Genomic DNA, 18,556 nt, shown 5'->3' on the forward strand with positions numbered 1-18,556 from the left:
CATCCTGGATTTAATATGTTTCAATGCTTGCTGTTCTGTACTTCATATATACCCCAAGGTTAAAGTAATAATTAAGAGCAGCCGCCTTTACTTATGTACCTAGTAGTGCACAGCCAAGATCCACAACGGCTACCACAACATGAATGTCAAATAGAAGAGTAAAAAAAACCAAATCGGCAAGCAGGAATTACCCCCACAGCCTTTGCTCACACTGATCTTATTTTTTGTTGATGACATACAGAAAGGAATCTAAGTGCATATCTTACAGGACATATAAATCATTTTAAACTGGATTTCTAGTTGAAAAAACTCCAGCTGCGAAAACCAGAGAATTTTCATTAAGTCACTTTGTAAGTAATTTATAGCACTCTAAGACTTACAAAATAACAAAGAAATGACAGGCCAATTCCTTCTTAATTAGAACTGGAACAACAGGACAGAATCAGTGGGAATAGTGGAGCATTTCCATCCCAAATATGGCTCCACTTAACCAGGAAACGTGCACTCAGTTAACTCTGGTGTTCCCACGCTAGGAAGCCTATATGCAATTTTCAAAGCAAAGCTTAGAAACAAGATAAATCTTGACGTTTCACAAGAGTTTTCCTTCGTGTTTTGGGGTGAACTGAGAAGGAATTGTAGGTGGAAGGAAAACATTTGACGCAAAGAGGTGAGAGTTTATAGAAACCTCGGCAAGTTTTGCATTAAGTTTGGGAGGAGTTCTGTTCAAGCACTGAGGCTGTGTGAACAGAGCTTGACATGCTGTGGACAAGCAATGGTCTTGGGGCACAGCCATCATATTGTTCTGGTTTTACAGTATCTACCCACAGGGGCCATGGTCCATGACTGATGCTGTTAGGTCAATCCACATGTGACCTCTGGGCAACAGCTGGACTAACTCTTGGATCTCTTACACCAAGAAATCACAGCCCTTAAAATAAATTAATGCTCATCAGGTCCTTGGAGTCACTAGAGGGAGACACGAGCACATGCCTTAAACTAAGACGTTACATCTGGATTGGAGAATACACCCAGTAGACGATGGCTTGAAGCATTTCAGAAATGAACTATAATATCTACACCACATGCAGCTTCTCAAGATGTTCCGCTGTCATCAGTTTTCTAAAAGACAAAGGTTTATTGGGCTATTACTGAAAAGCGAGCCACTGCCAAATGGCATGAACAATTAGGTTACGAGTTGCTGACATTCTTATTCATATATATAACCACACAATTAAGTTGCTTGGTTTTCTTTTTTTAAAAAACTACCATGCTTGAAGCAATAACAAAGCAAGGTCTTATCGCATAAAACTTTACAGAAAGTCCTTTTTAAACCGTTCATGGGTTTTGGACAGTTCTTTTTTACTGTGTGCAGGCAGAATATTGTATTAGCATTCTGCAGAGTTTTAGTGCTGAGCAAAATGAGAGATTTACCAGTACAGATGACAAATTGGTTTAGTACTGTCTCAGGATGCCAAAGAGACCACTCCTTAGAGCACTGTTTCTTTGATCACAGTAACAAGACCACTCTTATTCCAGTACTAGAATATCTACTAAAGGCAGACACAAACATTTCAAATGCTGCAAAAAGATATTTTTTAAAGGATTAAGATGCAGACTAACGCTAACCCTACACAGGTTGAGCATATAATCCACTGTGTCTACCTTTTGATCAGTTCTTAACTGCAATGTTTGGAACTAGAAAGGTAGTGCGATAACTTAAACTATTTCTTTAAATGGTTTAAATATTGCTTATAATAACAAAATTATTGGGCAAGCTGCAGGAATTATAGGACTATCCTTATAACGTATGCTAAGAAGAAGACAAACCAAATGACCTTAATAATGCTTTTCCTTTCTAAAACTATATGAACAATGAAGTAAATCACTTATGACAAAAACCTGCACTTCAATAGAGCTACAATAAAGAACTGTTTGCTCTAAAATTTAAAAATAAATCCAAGCCCGTAAAGCTGTTCTCCCAGAATCTAGTTAACCATATATGTCTGTTATTTTTTTTTTTATCTGACAGCTTGATATACTGTCCCCCCTTTGTTACACATTTTCTATTCAATTTAGTACGCTACTTCCAATTAAACACCACACACTTATTGCATTACTTGGCATTAAACAGGCACATGTGTTCCTTTAGTTCCTGCCAGGGCGAGAAGACAATACCCTCAAGGTGAACAAGGCTATTTGTACGGCGAGTATTAGGCTCTGGGAAGTGTCCAAGAAGTCTGATGGAAGCCTGCAGGTGTGCGGTTTCAAATGCCTTCAAAGTGCTCAATGCCCAAGTCTTCCAGAAATGTTACACTTCATAACCATCCTCTCCCAACAAGATTTATGCTGTGTTTTGAATACTTCTAATATTCTGGAGTCTGAGTGCCAGAAACCTCTTTTTATCAGGCTTGGTCACTGGAGAAGTTGCTCTGGTCAAGAATCTTTACATATACCCATTTTTGTACAGGCCGTATTGCTACTATTTATTATATACAACCTACTAAAAGCAGGTATGATTTCAGTGTGTTCGCTCTGAATATAAATTAGTTCAACAGAGTAAAATTTGATCCACAACATAAGCCTATTGCATTAAGATTATCAATAAGGAGAAAACAAGAACAAGTTTTAATGATACGTTTATAAAAAAATTAGCATCCTTTCACTCTTATAGGTATACAACAGAAAGTACAGTACAGTTTTGAGATATACCCCCCCATGTTCATTGAATAGGGGTTATAAATTCACAAAGACATAATACTGCTATGCAAATGCTTATTAAAAACAACAACAACAACAAAACAGAATAAGCAATTTATGCTCTACCAGTCTGAAATGCTTTGTTTACCCTTGGAAATTGCTCTACTGTGTTCGAATTTAAAGCTTTGACCCTGCAAAAGAATGACCGGGCACAACCGTCACTCATGCGGGGAGCTACTGCAGTCAGCCGCAGGTCAACATCCGTGGATGAAACCTCTTCCAAGGTCTGGAGGCTGAAAGGGTTGCTGGCCTAGCTGTAAAAAAAAAATTTACACGGCAGTAGGAGGATAGAGGTTTCCTGGTGCACCAATTCCCTCCAGAACTCTTCTTGAGCTTTCCTCTGCTCTGATAAAAAACTAAACTCTAACAGCAACGCCATTATTTGTCATCATTAGATCAACAGTATGAAGCCACCGTGGCTCCAGAATGTGTCTTTGGCTCCTCTGGAAAGGATACAAAGGTATAATTTCCATGTTTGTCCCCTTGGCAACTTCTGATACTGTGATGGTTATTACTTACACAAACAGAAAGCTGCAGCCAATCAAAATAATATGGTTGGCAAGGAATCTGGGCAAACTTTAACAGCAATGGTTCTTCAACATAAAAAGGATAAAAGTAGAATAATAATTTTTGGCAGCAGAAGCGGGGAATTTTTAAAATTCTGATTGTTTTCCTATGAGGATAGCATTATAAATACTGAAGTCTAACTGAAAACATGTTGTTCTGGTTTCATGAATTCACATTGAATAAAATTCTGCTGTATCCACTGAGTTGCACTCATTTCCATTCTTCTTAAACTGAAGTTATCTGGAATGTACAGCAAGGTAAGACAGTGGAATCTGGCACAGAAACTGCCTGTTCTAAATAATTTAAATATCTTTCTGAAAGAAGCTCTCTGTGTCTTCAAGTGTGTTACACTGGAATACACAAAGCGCTCTTTTCAAGAAAGCTTAATTAATTTTGGTCTTCTGGGAAACAGATGGCCAAGAAAGGCATTTGCCAAGTGGAAGATGCACATAAATTTAAATATAAGAATAACTGTCACTGAATTTTTCACTTTCATTTTCAACAAGCTTCAGCGCGATTATACAATTTTGACAGTCTATCACTAGGATCTGATGAACCAAATAAACAGAGTTATATTATCTTAGTGGTAATTAAACTCAGTTGTCACAAAATGAGTCTAAGGAAAACTCCATGCAGTCGAATAAAGGACATTTGTAGGCACAGAATCAGGTACATTTATTAATCTGCAGTAGGAAGCAGCATCAGAAGATATTAATGATATTACAAGTAAGCAAACTTGCTTGATTAATAGGTAATGATGTAGAGTTTGGCCCTTCATCTACAAAAAGACATCACGTGACCATTTTCCATGCCTTCAGTCATGAAAAAGTGAAAATCTGCAGATCTACAGATCCAAAGAAAGACATTTAAAAATCTTCTTTTAATGTTTTGAAATATTTAGTTTTGATTTTTACCTTTTTATGATTGCACTTCATTCTATGTTTTGGAACAGAAAGTCATACTGAGCCCCAGATCAGAATGATCTGTTTAACAGCACTGAAGTGAACTTTCTTTCCCAAGACAATAACATAAGAAGCCGAGAAGTATTTTGAAGGAGGAATTAATAAAAAAAGACTATTGCATGTAAATAGTTTTATATGAATTGCCGTTCTAATTTAAAAAAAATATATATTGCTGAAATATTTCCCAGGCAGATCAACCTGGGCCTCTAATTCATTGGCACAGACTCAATATCTGTCACTTAAAATACGTGTTTCATCATGTATCTAGAATTGTGAAATTCTTTAAAAATACTCAATACAAAATATGTTATTTCCTTTATAGTACATATTTACACTTCTAATATAAGGTACTGCGGAAAAAGTAAGCAAGTACACGCAGGTGTAAAGAACACAGCTTCAGAAAGGTTTCTCCTTCAATCAGCTGCTCTAATCACATTTCAGTATACCTAGATAAGAAAAACAGTCTATTTTGTATACTGCCACCAAAGAGCAAGATGCTCTTGCTCTTTATGCATTAGTTGCTGAGTAAACATGCCAGACATTGGGCCCACTGACATCAGGCATCTTCCCCTACACTACAATTTCAGACATACTGGAATGAGTCCAGTGAAGGGTCACCAAGACTATTAGGGGCTGGAGCGCACGTCGTTCAGGAGGGGCAGAGAGCAAGGTCTGTTCGTCTGAAGAAGACAAGACTAAGGAGAGGTATCGTTGCTGTCTTCGACTACTCCATGGGGACTGAAGTCACGATGAAGCCCTCTTCTCGAAGGTCATGAGGTAAATGAGATGAAGAGTGATGAACTCTTCTCAGATATGCACAATGAATGGATGAGAGGCAGCAGACGGAATTTGCAACATGGGAAATTCTGGTTAGATAGTAGGAAAAAAATTTTCACAAGGGTAGTCAAGGCTAGGGGGAAGGCCCAAAGAGGTTGTGGAATCTCCACCTCTGGAGATAGTCAGAACTCAGCTGGACAAGTCTCTGAGTCACCTCATTTTGCTTTGAGGTTGACCATGCTTTGACCAGGAGCCTGGGCCGGATGATCTCCAGAGATTTCTTCCAACCTAAATTATTCTACGAAAAACGTTGACTACAACGCAACGCTCGCATTACTGCTGTAGTTCGGCTCTTTGGCAAGTGAATGGTAAACACATTGGTGAGATCAAAAGAAGTCAGTTGCTTGACTCGGATGGTTTTTCTCCAGCAGCTAATAACATGGTATCTAATTGTCCTCTCGTACAAGATTTACCTTACTAGATCCAATCCACTTAAGTGAAATGACTTTTGATTTACACATTGGTGAGCTCAGACCCAGGCCAGCACATCTCCAAAGGCACATTTAAAATGTCACAGCTGACAGAACAGGCCTACTGAGGAACCACACGCTTCTGACTAGTTGGGGGAAAACGACAATTTTGACACATTTACATCAAGTAAACTTTCTACTAACATTCCTAGAGCTACAAAGAAGAAATGACAAGGGATCAGAATCCGTACCTGTGATTTTCTGGCTAAAAGCATAGCTGGTTAATTAATTTGGTCACAGACACAAATATCTTTACTGTGTTGAGAATGACTTTCAATACCCATAAACTGATGAATATCAACAATAAGCCTTACATTAAGCTTGAAAAACACCCAACAAACTTGTATTGCTTCAAACTGATAACAGTTTGAACTAAAGTCCCAGGTGAGCAAAAGTCCCAGGTGAGCAAAAGTCACTTATTTCTTACTGGACACTTAATGACTGCAGATTTTTTTAAGACCTGAGGTGAACCTTGGGGTTCACTCTCTTCACGCACTCCTTATCCAACTGCAGTAACAACAAATATTTTTTTAAAAATTACTAGTTAGCATCAAAAAGGAGGAAAATCTTTTCTTGCAGAGGGGTAATTTATTGTGGTGTGTGAATGACAGATGGAATAAAAGATCTGCAACTGCCTGCACTACAGCATCTAAAGAGCCCATGGTCTTGATGTCTTTCAGTAAGTGCACTTTTTATGTAGTCGGACCGAAGAGGTTACTGCATAGGTTTTGTAACTTCTAACAGACCTAAAGAGAGGTATAAAGTAGAACCATGGAATCAGGATATTAAAATAGATTAACATTATTTCTTTATACTCACTTTGTCCTATCTTAAAGAACAACCTGTTAAAACAGAAAAAATAGCACCAAAATATCTTTGTTCTTTTACGAGACCAACAGCAGATGTTGAACGGTATCAGGGCTTTCTAAAGCTGACTTAATCAAATTATTGTGCGGTAAAAGCACATTGCTTTCCATTATATAAACAATACACAAGAATCTTTAAACTACCTAAAAAACATCTATCCTTGCTTGCTTTCTCCATCCAAGATAAAGCTCTTTTCTGTGTAAGAAGATACTGTTTTATGAGAGCTGCTGCACAGTTTGACTTGACAAACCACTGAGAAACTCAAGTGACAAGACAGGAGAATGCAGAAACCCAGACAAGCCTGATAGATGACATCCTACTTTTCGGTAGACGGACTTAGATGTAAATGAGGCATAAACTGAGACCTTCCAGTCTGCGAAATTCATGCTAGAAATGTGGCACATATTCTTAGATTAATTAACAACTTAACGAGGACTGTGGTGAATTCTTCATCAATGGCAATTTTAAAATTAGACTGGACATTTTTCTATAACATATGATGCTATTCAAAGAGGAATTAATTCAAGGAATTCTGAGAGTTTCTGCGCAACAGGATTTTGCAGTGGATCCATATCGGCTTCATGATCTATGAAAAACTCATTTAATTTCACTCTGGTTGTCAAGTGGGTTTATAAAGTCACTTAAACTCGGTGTGGCTCACCGTAAGTTGATATGTTCCATACTGGTTATCCTGATACTCTGGAGCTGGTTTTTCTAAAAACGTGTCCAAGCTTTCAAACAATGAATTGTGTTATAAATCAGAAAGAATGTCAGGTTCAGATTAATTGAGGGGTAAGAGGCTAGGAATAAATATATAAAACAGATTTAACTTTTTAAAAGGATCCAGCTACTAAATGGCCTCTGTAGTCTTCCATAAGAAGTGTGAATACTTCTGTACTATTCAAGCTGAATTGAATAGCCATTTTCATATCTAAATTCAAATACCGTCTGTGCATATAAAACAGTTCATTTATTAATCCAAATGTTACTGTTGCAGAGCTCTTGGAAAAATATTCTCTCTTTCTTGGGTTTGTTCTTCGTAAAAAGGAAGCTTTGGAGGGCCACCTAGAGAATTAAGTAGAAACACAGTTGTAGGTCTATATAATATAATTCTGAAATATTATATAGATTATACAATTTATACTTAAATAATTTAATATACTGTACCCTTCAAAAGAAAGTAGAGGACTGAGCTACACTGACTTCCTCACAGAGATGGACAGAACAGGTAAAACAACAGTAAAAGCATCTCTCAAACGGAAAGTTCACAAAGTGTTTCCTAAATCAAATTCATTCTAAAATGTATGGTATCGCTAAACAAGTCAGCCATGATTAGCTTACAAGTGGGAAGAAACTTTCGCACAGCACTACACCTCCTTAAGAAGAGAAATTATCTAAACTAAAACAAAATCATTTGTGATACTCCGATGAGTTCTTCAGCATCTTCACAGAGCAATCAGAATCTACTTAACGTTTTTACTAACTCCCGGCCTCTTAGGAGGGCAGCACACACAGATACAACCCTTCCAAGCAAAGCTGCTGCTACCAAGGGCTGTAGGCTTTTCCACCAGAGATAGAAATGCAGAACAGCTGATCTTTCTACTGCCTCACACAGCCTGGCACAGCAGCTGTGGTGCCCGCTGCTGAGCACCGTTTGTTGTGGTGGGGCGATATTCCTGTCTAAATCACGTGGTCAACGCCTACACGTTTCCAGCTTGTGTTACCTTCTTTGCACGTTGGCCCCATCCATGTGGCTGGACATACGCAGTTCCCATTGTAAGGATTGCACTGGGATTTGTTGGCACACTGGCATCGCAGAGAGCAGTCAGGGCCGTACCGGTCCGACCTGCATTCTGGAAGGATAAAAGTGTTTACAAAGAGGGGTACGCTCCCCTAATACTGTCCCTGTTCAATGGCTGCCCTGCACTGAAGAGCTCCCCTGAAAGTGTACGGACAGAAAAGGCAGCAATTGAGACCAGTGTCAGCATTCAGGGCAAAACGCACACAGTAGGAAAAAACAGGGATATTTATTTCAAAAAAATTCGTAAAAGTCACTGGCTTTTCACTGGGGAGGAACACAAACCTCACACGGGCTCTGCTGAGAATGCAAACCTCCATCAAGTTCTGCAAACTAGGAGAAGCTTTGTTGGGGTCAACTCCTGAACTGAAAAAAGAAATTTTTTTTTTAATCTCTACTAAGCATCTGGCATAAGAGTCTGGGTTAGGAGACTTAACCTTGTTTTGTCTAAGGTGATATACAAAGAACAAATCAACTATTATTACATTGTATAAGCATGCTTTTGCCACGTATCTATCAGGAGGTAAGAGAAGTGAACCAGCAAAAGAGATCTCAGGATTTGCTCAGGGAAGTTGCTGTCAAAATACTGGGTCCACATTCTCTCCTGGTTCTCCACTACACGGTTTGGCTGTCAGTCTATAGCAATAAAGAGCCTTCTCTTAAAGAATATGACATTGAAAATTAATCCATTTTACATATACTCGTACATCTTATACCAACCACACATAATTCAGCTGACAAATCAAACACAAAACATCTTGCTCCTCTCCACCTTCACTGCAAAGGATGAACAAACACATTTCATGCCTAGGCTGACAAACTTCCGTGGCAATTTTTCCAAGATGTTTATGCATTCAGAGTACAGGCAGGAAGGAAAAGTTAGTAGCAGGTCACAAGGCAGGGTGCTAAATACGCTGTAAACAATAGCCCTCTTTCCCTCACCTCACTGGAAAACACAGTAAATAATCGAGACGCTTGCTTTCTCACACAGCCACTACTCGGTAAATAAAAGTGCTGCTGAGGGCGGCATCAGCTGCAGCCCCAACACGTGGGAGAATTCCTCCCCTGCGCTCTGAAGCTTGGCCTCTTCAATTAGGAAACGTTATGAGAAAAGGTCTCCTCGAACACCTCTGGACCTGATTTTAATTTACGTAATACCACATTTTCATGTTAATAACAATGTGTATTTAAGACATCTGTTTGAAAGTCTGCAATGTTAATTTACTACAGAAAAAGAGAGCTCATAAAAGTCTGCTATATTCTCTCTCTCTCTCTTTTTTTTTTTAATTAACATTTTGCCTGTTTAATGGGTGCTTTACCAGAGTTCAAATTAAAATCAGGCCTTTTATCTTTATGGCTGCTGCACAGTCACAGCTGCTCGCAGTTATATCACAGATGAACTGACCCTAATTGAAAATAAAAATGCAAATAAAACCTACCCCATAACAGCTTTTCATGGATGGGGGCTACCCTAGCCGATTTAAGAAAAATAAAAATGACTCCTATAGTTTGCAAGAAGCAAAAACTCTTTTCACATTTCTGGTGCTGAGCTTCCCCCTTGCGTTTCATTTCTGCCTAAAATTTCACTGGAAAAGACTCTGGATTCACAGAGCCTTACTCACGGCACAGTGTGGTTGAACTCTCCAGTCAGCCCAGGGCCTGGAGACTGAGTTACTTTGATTTCTGACAGTGCAGGGAGGGAAGCAAATCCAACTTTTTTGGATTGTCCTTAAGCTCCCAGCAATTACTTAACTCTCCCTTGCATTAATAGCATGATGCTTAAAATCGTTTCCTGTCCTATCCTAGAGCAAAGGAGACCTAGTATTCCTCAAATGTGATTCTGGAGCTTAGGGTATCAGAGTTTCCTGTGTGATCCTGCAATATTAGCACATGGACATTCATGCCTTTTAGCATGCTTGCTAGGACATGAGGATTCTTTTTCATTCAGTGATTGCCATAAATTCACATCAGCATTACTGAGACCAGAATCTGGCTCAGGAACTTTAACTATCATTAGTGCCTCTCAACTCTGCAATGATTTCGGCAGGGTACAGCATTCTGGTTTGTTTTCTTTACACTAGAATTTTCTCATCTATTTTTATGCCCTCGTTATGAAATAATTCTGCCTCTGTGGGCCAACCCGTCTCCAAATGCGCAGCCCAAGTGCCTGTGCTGCAAATGAGGGAATTTTATTTGGATCAAACGTTCTCGGACTACTACTGAATCCTAGAGCCAGAAACAGCTGCTGCAGGTCCCCTACCCCCCACCCACTCGTGCAATCGGATCCCTTCACACCCGCCTGCACCCCTGTCAAGCAGCTTCCCCACCACATCTGCAAAACTGCTACTTGTGCTACCTTCTTAGTATATTCTTCAATAATGCATGCTCCATGAAACTTAGCGCCAACGATTTTACAGCTGACCCACATAGTTTTCCTACCAGTGCGTCAATTTACATATTGATTAAAACAAGAGCTGCACCCCGTTGATAGAGCTGTTTAACCTGTAAGAGGGTACTTAGTTACAAGTGTTCATGAATACGCTATTCCAGTAAACGTCCTTTCACAATTAAGCTTAGACCAACAGGTCATACAGGTTTAACTATGTATCGTCCGGCCCTTGGAAAGTATCACTGGTCTTACCAACGTCACATTTGTCTCCAGTCTTCCCAGGTGGGCAAAGACACCTTCCAGTTGCTGGATCACAGGGAACTCCTCCACAGTCACATCGAAGCTGACACCTCTCGCCAAACCACCCAGTATCGCAGCCTAACATAAAGAGCACGTTTTCAGATGCACTGCATATTTGAGTTGCAAGAAATACATCAGCTCAGAGGAGTTTTTCAAGGATGTCTCACAGGACAGCTCATAAACTCTGAACTGAACCTAGTATAAATGCCAAATTTAATGCAGAATGGAATATCATGGAACAGGCATAATATTTATATGATCTCTCCTTATGTCGGTTTAGTCTAATCCAACCTATCAAAGGTATCTGTAAATCTGTCCCAGAAACGTAACTGGCACTTATTTTCATTTTTAATTAGAAGTCTTTGGAAGACTATTCCATAACGCTCAACTGGTTTAACATACACCAATTTAATAATCTTTTTGAAATTTTAGGAGCAAATTTAAAATCAGTAAAAGGAACTCATTTTTAATAATCAACATGTGGAACTCATTGCTGCAAGACATCATGGAGACGAGGACTTTAACTGCATTAATCAGAACCAGGTTAGTTTATTTATAAGGGAATGAGAACATCCAGCTCTAGAACAGGTAAGCAATCCCAAATTCCCTGTTCAGGGTATTCAAAAAGCTAAAAGTTTGGACAAAGTTGCTTTCCAGAAAGTGAAATGTTTGGGTAACAATATGATTTTTTAAACATTAGATGTGAATAAGTACCTTTTTCACAGTAGACACCTTGATAACCTAAAGGACAAACACACTGTCCTGTCACTGCATTGCAGCTAGCTCCATTTTTACAGGCACACGCATGAAGACAGCTTAGCCCATAAAATCCAGCGGGGCACCCTAAGAAATGAAAGTGTCAAATGAGAAAATTTATGAAGAAAAATATACATCCCTTGAAAATCCTGCGTATTCTCTGCTATGTTCCCTGGTAGCCAACAAAACTGCTATATGCTATAACCTCTAATAATCCCGTGTCCTTTTCAATTCACCACTAACACCCCCAATACCAAAGCAGTATGCAAGTTATTCAGATCCTGAAGTAGTCTGGTGCTCTGGGATGCCCCCCAATTTTTTTTCCAGAACCACAGAGGTGTTTATATGACTATTCGGAAGATCCCACGTAGTCTTACTGTTGGAAAACAGACTACTCAGGCTGTTGCAGGGGTTGTCCACTTACTGTGCTCGCAAGAGTGGCCATAATAACCTTCGGGACACTGGCAGCAGCCCGTGAACCTGTCGCAAGTGCCGTTGTTCTGACATGGGCAGGCCAAGTGGCAGTCAGCTCCGTATTTACCTGGGAGACATTCTGCTGACAGAACAACAGAAACTCTTTTTGCTGACCTCACATGGAAAAATGCTTGCATGATAGCCTTTATAGCTGAAATCTAATGGCCATATAATAGCTTGTAGAGCTGAGATGAACACTTGTTACGAATTTCCCACTTCCACTCCCTTCTGCACATTGAAGACACAGCAATTTCTGCACATTATGATGTATTTGTTTACTTTCGTGAGAAATGCTTTTCTTATTACACAGATGGTTGTACAGCGTTCAATTTCCTTGTGCTTTTAATAGTCCATCTCTTTTAATTGTGGCTTCATATAGTTATTGCTGGAAAAAATTAACTGTGTGTTGTAAGGCCACATAGAAAATGAGATCTTCTCCACTATTTGTGTATCTACAACAATATTTTCTTACAGGGACTTATAAAAGCTACATTGCAAAAACGTAGCTCTTCCTGGTGTGTGTTGTCACTAGAGTTCACACTATTCCCGGTCCTAACAAAATGGAAGGTTTCACACATAGTAACAGACATACCATGTGTAATTAGATGTCTGCTTTTACAGAACTAAACATGTCTCCAATTACTGAAAGCCAAGTCATGCAAAAGTGACTGTGTCAATATAATTAACCTGTGCATCATTTCTACAGAAGTTAACTTTGCCACTGCTGAATAATTTGAATGAGTGTGGCCATCCAAATAATCAGATTCATACGTCTGCAAATGTCAGACAAGCCTTTTTCTGCATCTTTCAAGAACATCACATCTAATCAGTAGAAAAAAAGATGCATGACTGCAAGATGTCTTTCAGTCAAAACACACTGAGAACCACACTGATGTGGAAATCAATATTCAGTTTTCCATTAGCTTGGCTATCTATGTCAAAAGATAAACAGTGGAGATCTTTCTAGTGATACAGCACACAGTCCTTTACGTTACGTGTTGCCCTTGGCAATTGAAACCAGAGACTTTTTACCTAAGCACACCTGTAAGATATACACATGATCCACACTACTCTAGGACACCTGCCTGGCCCCATAAAGGCTTTGCTACCCAAACGCAGCCTATGAATGGTTTTAGAGATTTCAAGGAACAGACAAATAAAGGTGAGCACCCACGGCCTACACAACTTGAAGTCAGTCAGTTATTGGTAAACTCCACTTTTCTGGGGGCTTCTCTGAGTGACAGCTAACAGTGGTATTCACATTGGGAGTGACTCCATGTGGTTAGCATCTTTTCTTTTCTCCCTGCTGCTCCCCTACACACACATGCATGAAATGGGTCCCTGAGTCTTTTCAGGTGCAAAGTGAAATAATTCTACAGAATTCTGTTAAAAAAAAGTGCCATTGTTGGATGCCTCTATAACGACCAATTCTTGGTAAAGCTAAGGAGGGAGTTGGATATTCTACAGATATCAGGGAAAGAAGCACTGTAAACGAACTGCAGCATCTGGAGCGAAGACTGGAGTGTCTTCGGGGAATTGCACCATGGCAGTCTTGATGTGATGATGACACCATCTTGAATGTAAACTCAGAATTAACTGTTCCTTTGACATCATATCATAAAACTCATGATTCCTGCACATCTAAGTCCATAACTAGACAGATATCTCTTGATCTGGAGAGAGGAATGGGAACACAGAAATGGAGAACGATTTTTGAGAGAGGGGAAGAAAGGAAGGACATGTGAAAAGAATCTATTATGGGATTGCAAAAGTATTCCTGGAGTGAAAACTGAGCTTGTTCTGTTGAAGCATGTTTTGCATGTCTAAAGGCCATCACAGAGAAATAAGAAAGAGCTAGCAAGGCAATCACAGTTGTTTTGGACAGATGTTGTCAGGACTGTACTAACAGGAAAGTCAATACATGGGAAGTTTAACTGCAGTCCAATGTCAAAGGGAAAAGACCAAGAACAGAAAAAACATAACAAAAAATAAAGGAGACACGGGCTTCTGCTGACCTAAAAATGCGTGTGTGAAAGAAGGTACAAAACAAGGTTCCCACGAACAAAAGAACATAAAAGATGGACAGAAGAAGAAATAAGACTTAATGTGAGGGAAGTCAGGAGCATTCCAGAGCAGGATTCACGAGGAAAATGGCTCTGAAAAAAGACCTAAAGCTCTGACTTAGTGCTATTCTGCTTGTGAGAACCCAGAGAGATGAATGCAGCTGGGAGGGAGTCTACTTCAGCAAAACCTGCCTTATTTTGAGTGTGTGTAGGCTCTGAAAACCCCTCCTTGAATCTATATTTCTACTATCATCAAATCAGAAAATTACCTTTCTCACAAGAGCTTCCTGTCCAGCCAAGACCACAAGTACAGCTCCCATCCACTTGATCACAGATACCACCGTTCTGACAGGTACATGTCAGCTGGCAGTTGGGGCCATATTGTCCCTGGGGACACACTACAGAGAATTAACAAAGTTTGAAAAAAAGATATTAGCATCACAAAGAAAGATGAAAGCGACAGGGAATAAATACAGATGCACACTCCCCATATAATATCACAAGTACCTGATGCAACAAGGCTGTGGGACACACGCAGTTCTTCACTGCATGTTTGTCAGCAGTTTAATCCAAGCATTCCGTCTCACCTCATCTCCATCTAGCTTTATGCCACGTTTGCTCTGCTTGCTCTCTTCCCCTTGTCCCGTCTCAGTCCTCCTCTCCAGCACATCCTTTCCCTTCACTTTTTCAGTTCAAGCAATTTGCTTCTAAATTTAGTCTCAGCCATCCACAGTACCCTCACACTGCTCACCTTGTGTGGTATGAGCTACCCTTTTCCCTGTCCTAGGTTTAGACTGCAGGTGCTGAGAGCCGTGAATTCTTTGGCTTTGCAGAGAAACTAGTGTAATGGTACCAGTGGTGGTGGGGTAAAGTGCTGAGGTCTGGGCAGGAGATGAGCATAGCATAAAGGAGGACTGAGGGAGCAGAGGGACAGGGGCTGAGATCCTGTGAGGTACAGCAAACTGCAACATTATCTAGCAAAGCTTGCCTTCAAAAATGTTGGGAAACGCAGCCACAAATAATGCTTGGCCCTGAGTCTTATTTGCTGGTTGTCCCAAGGACGTGCCTAGCTGACAGGACGACCGTGGGTGCCGCTTTGTTACCTTGCTGACAGCCAGCTCCCGTTTGGCCAGGAGGGCACGTGCACTTGCCAGTCTGTGGGTCACACTGACCTCTACCACACGAACAGAACAGGGCGCAGTCCTTCCCATATCGATTTTCAGGGCAAGCTGAAGGAAATACAATCTTTTATTAAACATCCTGGGCGTCCAATGCCAGTTTTCATTTTTAACAGAGGCAGCATTCTGCAGAGCCAGCTTCATTTTTATTCCAGGTAACGTGCTTCAAAACAACAAGTATGAAATCAAAACCCATCCAAAGATATGACAGCTTCTTCCTTTGAAACTTTTCTTGAGGCTATAAATGTCCTCCATGCCTTTACATGGAACGTTTGGTAGCTTTTCTACCACAAAGGTGACTATGCAACTGGAATCTCAGCTAGTTATGCTTCCAACCAAAGGATTCTTTCTTTCCTTAATATCGATGCTGTCTTGTACTGAATAGCAAAGCTGTAGACTACTAAACATATTGAAGTGTTGCATTTCTGTGAATAAGCTGAAGAGAACTTTAGAAAGTGACTGGAAATGGTAAAATATCAGTGAAGTTCTGATTAGTGCTAAAACCTGTACAGTCTGTACAGGTACAGCATGTGGAAATACCAAAGGCTCAGCACTCATCCATATTAGGAGATCATAGCTTTGGAAATACCACAGAAGTTCAGCCCCACAACCCAGCCCTAAAGCAGAGAAGGACAAGTAGGGTTGTCATGGAATCCTTACCAGTTTTGCCATGACAAAACTTGAACTTTTTCCCATTTGCTGAAAATAATGTCACCGTAGCGTGAAGCAAAATATTGAGATAATTTCTCAACCTAGAAATTTTGGACAGGAAGAAGGAACTTGAGCAATTCACGCTGAGCTGTCTCTAGAAATAAATTTGGGCAAGCAGGCTGTAATCCTGGGATGGATGTCTTGCTTTCGCACATACAAAAGAAAGGGAAAATATTTTGCAAGAGAATTTTTACAAAGCTGGAATCCTGATTTACAATTCAAGCAAGTGTTAGCCGGGATCTGTCTATTTTCATACCAACAAACTATGATCTGGACTATCCTCAATGCTGCTTTTTAAAAGAAGCAGAACATGAATGATGGCTTACTTTTACTACAGTCAGCTCCAACGAAACCAGGCGCGCAATCACAAGTTCCTGTCAAAGGGTCGCAATGGCCTCCATTCATGCATTTACAGGATTTTTGACAGTATGGACCGTAAGTACCTTTTGGACACCCTGTTTAAAAAACAAAACAAAACAAAAGTTGCTAGTGGGACTATTGCATTTCCGGTCATAAGCACTTTGTTTTGGAGGTAGCAAGAAAAGCAAGCCCAGTTCTCCAGAGATTTTTCCTCCTGGATTTCTATTCCAAAACAACCTGTTTCCCCTTCCCCTTCCAAGGCAGGGATGGAGAGATGAAGCCTTGGTCCCTCTTCCTTTGGGCAACAACAGCCTCTTTTGCCTGTATTGGTGAGAAGACATGAGCCATCTCTGCCTCTTTCAGGCGTTCCTCTGTAGGACACGTTCTAGTTAGTGGTGCGCCAGAACTTTCTTTTCTAAGTTTATGCAGTACAAAGTTTGTTTCCTCTGTAATCCACTCTTCCTCTCCAAACTGGAATTTGCATTGCTCTGTCCAGTCTAGTGGCTTGTGGATGGAAGACTATGAAAACATGTACGTGACAGTAACATAAGAGACTTCAGGACTTTTCAGAAGATAGATATAGGGCAGATACACTTCACAGGCAAAGCCAGAAAATTCTCTGAAAAGAGAAAAGCTATATTTTGTAATAACGCAAACAAACATTGGACTTAGATGAACTGCTGAGCCAATGTTTCAGGGCTGTCCGTCAACAGGTTTCTGAGTGTTTCCTGATGGCGTATATTTCTGGTTACTTTCTGGACAACTAATTTTGAAGGAATGCTGCATACAAAATTAGGAAGACACCAATGCATCTGTTTCACTTAGCCCACATCTTTAAGATACTCCTCAGAAGCATGAAGGCTAGAACCAAAAAAAGTTTCCACAGTTCCTAGGCTCGTGCCTCTAGCTATCATGGTTGACTCCAGCATGCTAAAACTAAACGCTGGAGATTATTCTCCCAACTTTGCAAGACTGGAAATACAATACAGAAGACAAAGGGGAAGAAGCCACTGCTTTTATAGCAACAAAAATAGGAACGTGGTTCAACAGTTGCACTCACGCTACTACCTCTAAATGACATTTCCTTGCTCCCCACTTCCTTCTTTCCCTCCTGCAAAAGGAAAGCCTATGGCTACTTTGGAAATCTGGTTGAATATATATTTGCATGTCTCCAAGCAATAGAAGTCTCTACATTCTGTGTAAACGATTATACATTTTCTTGTTTGAAGGCACAAAAACATGGTCTGAGTGGCTGGGGAAATCCTTGGGTTTTTTATGAGAGAGAGAGACAGAGAGAGACAGAGAGACATACACATGCACTATGGTACATCTTCAAAGGGATGTTTTTAAAAATACAACTGAAAATTGGCTTTTGCTTGACTCAGGATAGCAGATCATCAGGACTAAACAGATACACACTTTTACAACAGGCAGATACTCCCCCCAGCCCTTCTCAACCATGCCTTCTTCTCAATGAATACTTTGTCATCAGTGCTTCCATCTGTCAGTACAGAAAATCTGTTTCACATGCAAATCCTGGCATCAAAGAGTGATCCTCGAAGTATCTATTTAATTTCCACAAAGAAATGAAGTTAAGGACACACCCTGATTAAATGATTTAATCTGGACTCTAAGTGAGTTTCTTCCCTCCACCCCCTTTCCTTTTGGTCATCATTTGGCTTTTCTCTTTTTTTATTCCGTTTCCCACACTCCCAGCTATGCTGCTTCTCCCTGGCAAAGCTTTCAGAATTGGTCCTCATTTCGAGACTAACAAGAGTTGTTCCATAACTAAAAGGGGATCGAGTAATTCCCTCCTTACAAATTTATTTATGCTTGCAGTGTTTTATTTATTTCATTTCAATGGGGAGCAACACAAGCAGGGCAAACATGTCAGCTGCAACTTTCACATGATCATTAACAAGGCCGTCTCATCTGTTACCACTTTGCAAGAGAACTTATATGCAGACAGCTAGGGCAATTTACACAGTGTCCTGCCATTTAAGTAGGCTCTGCATTTATAAAGAGGGTTAGCCTCTAACCACCAGTTATCTAATAAAGACATTTTCT

General features: G+C 40.1%; 1 protein-coding gene across 9 annotated transcripts in view; it reads right to left on the reverse strand.

Moving 5' to 3' along the window:
• Nucleotides 1–2,602: 2,602 nt before the first annotated feature.
• Nucleotides 2,603–18,556, reverse strand: part of LOC104140056 (multiple epidermal growth factor-like domains protein 6) — a 214,318-nt gene continuing 198,364 nt past the window's right edge. For 5 of the 9 annotated variants that reach the window (XM_068953772.1, XM_068953770.1, XM_068953774.1 and 2 more), the window contains 8 exons: nt 16,456–16,584; nt 15,344–15,469; nt 14,510–14,638; nt 12,128–12,259; nt 11,662–11,790; nt 10,900–11,025; nt 8,185–8,313; nt 2,603–7,525 (listed from right to left, as the gene is read on the reverse strand). In XM_068953772.1, the coding sequence (XP_068809873.1) occupies nt 7,446–7,525; nt 8,185–8,313; nt 10,900–11,025; nt 11,662–11,790; nt 12,128–12,259; nt 14,510–14,638; nt 15,344–15,469; nt 16,456–16,584 (980 nt within the window). In that variant the 3' untranslated portion in view covers nt 2,603–7,445. Of the gene's footprint in view, nt 7,526–8,184; nt 8,314–10,899; nt 11,026–11,661; nt 11,791–12,127; nt 12,260–14,509; nt 14,639–15,343; nt 15,470–16,455; nt 16,585–18,556 lie in introns of those variants that run through there. The other 4 variants (XM_068953773.1, XM_068953771.1, XR_011142750.1 and 1 more) reach the window with 3 other exon arrangements.

This window comes from Struthio camelus, chromosome 9, assembly GCF_040807025.1.
Source record: "Struthio camelus isolate bStrCam1 chromosome 9, bStrCam1.hap1, whole genome shotgun sequence".
In the NCBI taxonomy this organism is placed as follows: domain Eukaryota; kingdom Metazoa; phylum Chordata; class Aves; order Struthioniformes; family Struthionidae; genus Struthio; species Struthio camelus.